The sequence below is a fragment of the Nanorana parkeri genome, unplaced genomic scaffold (genome assembly GCF_000935625.1).
Source record: "Nanorana parkeri isolate BGI_ZX_2015 unplaced genomic scaffold, ASM93562v1 scaffold10, whole genome shotgun sequence".
NCBI lineage: Eukaryota > Metazoa > Chordata > Amphibia > Anura > Dicroglossidae > Nanorana > Nanorana parkeri.
Genome location: NW_017306278.1, coordinates 3396020 through 3401004, shown reverse-complemented (window position 1 = coordinate 3401004; position 4985 = coordinate 3396020). Strand labels below are relative to the sequence as shown.

The following is a 4985-nucleotide window of genomic DNA, read 5'->3' as shown; positions in this document are numbered from 1 at the left end:
GGGGAGAGAAGCCGCCCACAGGACGAGCTGTGACGGCCGCACGGCGCCCTTGTTGCCATGGCGCCCTGTGCGGCCGCACGGCTCGCACACCCCTAAGGCCGGCCCTGCCAACATATAATCAGTATACGGCCATTTGGTGTTTGTTTCAACTAAGAATATTGGTATTCCCTATACTGCACTGTAATATGCAGATTTTCTTGCTTTTTTTACACAGACTATTGGATAATATAATTCACCCGCTGCACATAACATGACACAATGTACAGCTCACTTTGTCCTTACGGAAATCTTAATTGGGCCAAGAAACCTGATGAAGTGTGTGACTCTGGTGTTATATTATGTAACCGAAGAAAAAACAAACAGATGACTGGCCAAGTTTTCACGCTGAGGACCACAATAATATCTAAGCATCTCCCAGGACAATAACAGTACAGGAACGGCCCGGCACTCACAATCTCCGTCTTGGCGTCCTCCTTCAATTTCACCTTTGCCTTCTCCCACAGAAGCTGCCACCGCTCTGAACTCTGATTCAAGGCGCTCTCCAGTCTCTCGATTTCCTGAAATCAGAACGCACTGTCCTTAGCAAAAACTTCATCACATATCCGTCCCATAAAAATAGATTCTTTATGGATTTCCCTTCCCTGGGGACCCTTCAGATGACACCAGCAACGCGCCCAGCCAAGATTAACATTTGAGCCGTAGGAAGAAATGGCCTCTAGTGAGGAAGGACACTCGATCGGGGCGATGAAATAACATGCCCTTCACCCGACCTATTGTTCCGCAGTCAAGACGGGAATGTGATTTATGGGTTTTGTTGGGATACAGATGAGAAGGATGGAGTGCAAAGGTTCGTTTGGTCATGCAAGCGGTGGAAAATCACCGGGACGGGATCTGAAATGACAGTATTTCGAGTGCGGCTCTGCGAATGGAGAGTGGGAAAGCCAATTCTAAATGTGGTCATCATAAAACTCTCTGCCAGCTGGTGGTTGGCTATCGTGTCAGAGAACTGAGGGTCCAAAATTGGCACCTGTGGTGGTAATATGATGCAATCTCCAATCCCCCAACTACAGAGAAGCGGTCTGCTTTATGAATTTGGCAGGGGTAGCGTTAAGGTTTTGTCATTATTTACTAAGCCCAAGTAGTACATGGAATCTTATTTCTTGTTTTATGATAATTGGGACTCCACATGGGGCTGCAATTAAACTGTCACTACGAAGGAACGCCGAAAATCTCAGTAACATTTATTTTTATGACCCGGGGGAGTCTTTACTTGTTGAGGGTCATCAACTCCGATCTGAAATGCAAAAACAACTCACAAATACATTCGTCATAGTTCGTATGTCCTGACCAGACATCGGAGGACAGAAAACCAAAACGCACAAGTCCCTTTTATATAAGAAATAACTGATTCAGTGAGATTTCCCTCAACCACACACAGCGTCACGCACTGCCATTAAAGTTTACCTACCATGCTTGCAACAAAGTTTACTTTTACATTTTATTAAAAGCAAAAGTAAAGTTAAAACGTTCACGTGCAATTCTGTAGTTAGATAACAGATTCACTGCACACAAGAACATTCACATGGTATGTGTTGCCCTGTACAGAGTGAAGGGCCGGTTGTTGATTTGCCCGGAGCTGTGTGAGGAAGCATGCGGCGGGCAGCTCATGTAATGCTATGGAGAAGCCAGAGCTGCAAGCCCTCCCATGCTGCTTCCTACAGCCGCACACAGACGGTGCACGGACCTGGATACACCATGAGGAGAATTTATCAAAATCTGAAGCAGCTGTGCACGGCAACCAACCAGCTTCTCTCTTCAGTTTGTTCAGTTAAGATATGAAAATGAAAGAGAAGCCGATTGGTTGACATGTACGTCTGCTCCAGATTTTGTCTGCTCCAGTTTTGGTAAATTCCCCTCCATGTCTTCGTCCAAGGCCGTACACCGCCTGTGTACGTCTGTCAAAACTTGGAGGTGTGGGGTGCGCATCCCTATAGACTTATGTGAGCTGCCTGCATGCTTCTTCCTGCAGCTCCAAGCGCATGAAACAGCGGCCCATGACGATCTACAGAGCAACACTTCCCATGTGAATGAGGCCTTACTATAAGAATCAGGAGCTAAAGAAATATGGCAATTATGACACAATAATAATGAACAAACATTTTCAGGTGTCCCAGAAGCTTGCCATGTCTGTTTACACCCCCAGCTACTCTACTCCAGCCAAACAAATCAAGCAATTCCCTAATGCTGGCCATATAAACCGCTGACTTGAAATTCCACCAGTATATGCTGGAAAAAAAAACCCATTTGGCAAAAGTCTATTTTTCAAGAAATTTTTGTCGAAGGTCCGCCAATTTGCTGTCAGAATACAATAGTCGGGGGGGGGGGGGGGGTGGCGAGTGTGGTGTGGGTGGGGGTGTCAGGTCCAATACACTTTACTGGACGTGATGACTCACAGGCCCTTAGACTGTCGGAGCGGTGGAGGAGAGGGGACTGGTCTAACAAGTGGGGAGTGAGGATCAGGTTAGTTTATCGTCTCCCTGATATTTTAGCTCTCTAGACATATCAAGCACCTGACCCTCGCAGTGCCGGGAAGGGGGGGTTGTAGCCCCACTGAATTGTTTCATTTTTTTTCCGGCCAGAGCAGTTAGGTTTTTCAGTACAAACAAGTCACATACATCTGGTCAAGGATAAACTCTTGGCATCAACAACTGCCCAACCTACGTTCATAAGATGCGTTATCGCGTCCGGCTGTACTTTCCCGATGTTGTCGTAACACGGCCAGACCACTTTCCTTTTTCCTTGCTGAGATGTTTCTTCAACTTGCTCCTCGGGGGCGTGTAATCGAGAAGGGGATCCCGTCCAATCGTAGGGCGGTCCCGATGCCAACGTTTCCTCGGTGTAGTACTCCCACTTCCTTAGGGTGGAGATGTTGGCACTCGGCTTTAACGCCTGGAATGGGAATGAACAAAAATATACAAGTGAAACACGAACTGATAGTTCAAAGATTATCAAATGTAATGTAAATCAGCCTGTGATCCCCCCCCCTCAGCTTAATGGGCAGGCACCCCACTTTAAGGCAGATTTCAGTTTTCAGCTAGTGTGTGGCAGCTCCAACTAGAGAAAGATGATTGACATTTGAATGGAGCGATACGTCATCTCTTAGGCCTTATTACCTGTGTCTGGGGTTGTTCTATAAAACATTTATTTTGTCTGATGTGATCCCCGATAGACACCACCGCTCCCCCCATCTTATTCTTTACTTACCTCCAGCTTGCTTGGTGCGTATAAATAGTTGAAGAAAATGGGACTTTTCCTGTGCGCCCGCTCGATATATTCCCAGATACACATGCCTTTCCTCGTGTGTTTGTCTACCTTATCTTCAAACAGAGTGCCTTCAACAAGACAAGAAAGTTCAGCGTTAACATTAATCCGCCTTTCCTGGTTCCCCTCCTTCCCCCCATTAACATAATGAGATTTGTGCAGGGTGACTGGTCTTGTCCCTGCCCCCTCCTGTAATAAAGACCGCTCACTGCTGCTCTCTCTCCTTGTGCAGGGTGACTGGTCTTGTCTCCGCCCCCTCCTGTAATAAATACCGGTCACTGCTTCTCTCTCTCCTTGTGCAGGGGGACTGGTCATGTCTCTGCCCCCTCCTGTATTTACCTGCAAATGAAGCCTGTAGTAGGTGGGGCGCCTATTGCGTCCCTCCCACTGCTCTGCTCTCTCCCCTTGTGCAGGGAGACTGGTTTAGTCTCTGCCCCCTCCTGTAATAAAGACCGCTCACTGCTGCTCTCTCTCCTTGTGCAGGGAGACTGGCCTTGTCTCCGCCCCCTCCTGTAATAAATACAGCTCACTGCTGCGCTCTCTCCTTGTGCAGGGAGACTGGCCTTGTCTCCGCCCCCTCCTGTAATAAATACAGCTCACTGCTGCGCTCTCTCCTTGTGCAGGGAGACTGGCCTTGTCTCCGCCCCCTCCTGTAATAAAGACCGGTCACTGCTGCTCTCTCTCCTTGTGCAGGGTGACTGGTCTTGTCTCCGCCCCCTCCTGTAGTTTCCTATAGTGCCTGTGGCCTGCTGGGCCCCTCCCACAGCTCTTCTCCCTGCACAGGCTATGTAAGGCACATTGATATCACCATTGCTACTTTACAATGTAATATCGGATGTTTTTATCCTTTGTGGCTATTGAGGAATACATTGCAATAATAGTTTTTGTGCCGGGAGTTCCCTCTGATAAATGGTACATACATACTCATTTTTTCTTCATAGTTGGGAGTATAAACATTTTGCATTCACATAAAGTGGTTTTAATCCCCATGTGTATCCCCGTCACTTCACATTTCCAGTGTAAATAACAATTTAAATCCTGACAGTTCAGAACGACATTCATTATACAATAAAAACAAGAACTCGAGCTGAATTCTGGCCGATTTATAAACATTTCTAATTTTAGAGAACGAGTGTCATTAAGTTTTTGCATACAACGCCTCGCACGGGAATGAAAACGTGTTTCTAACAATTCTATAGAAATACTCAGAGACGTGATGCCAACCGGCTTCAAACTGTTTATTTTACTTTGTACGGCGTTTCCTTCTAGCCCGGTTTTAGCTTTTATTAGGTTATATGGCGACCCGAAAGATCGGGGTTCAGTAACATTCAGCACAGAGATTTTTGTGATTCTGTCACTCTTGATGCCCCCCCCAATTGATTGTTACCTCCATACGTCTGCCCTGATTGGCTGCGTGAGCCCTGAGCTAAAAGTTCTATGCAAGCTCTTGGTCTGTACTGGAGCTTACACAGGGCCAATGACCTTTCCCCCCACATCCAACCTGAGTGTTCTGGCCTGGCAAATGGCTGCCTATACGCCAAGCAAAGCATCATAGCAGGAAGAAGAGATGGTCTCATGCTCCCCCTTACCCAAAAGTAACAGGTACTTCTACAGGCTCTAGCAGGTAGGAAGCAGTGGGGTTAGGGATGGAGGAGGATGGGATA

General features: G+C 47.1%; 1 protein-coding gene across 1 annotated transcript in view; it reads right to left on the bottom strand.

Annotated features, from left to right (window-relative positions):
* SBF2 (SET binding factor 2) overlaps nucleotides 1-4985 on the bottom strand; it is a 301018-nt gene that overhangs the window by 15568 nt on the left and 280465 nt on the right. The window contains 3 exon segments of the mRNA XM_018555287.1: nucleotides 439-557; nucleotides 2722-2949; nucleotides 3265-3392. Of these exon segments, the coding sequence (XP_018410789.1) occupies nucleotides 439-557; nucleotides 2722-2949; nucleotides 3265-3392 (475 nt within the window).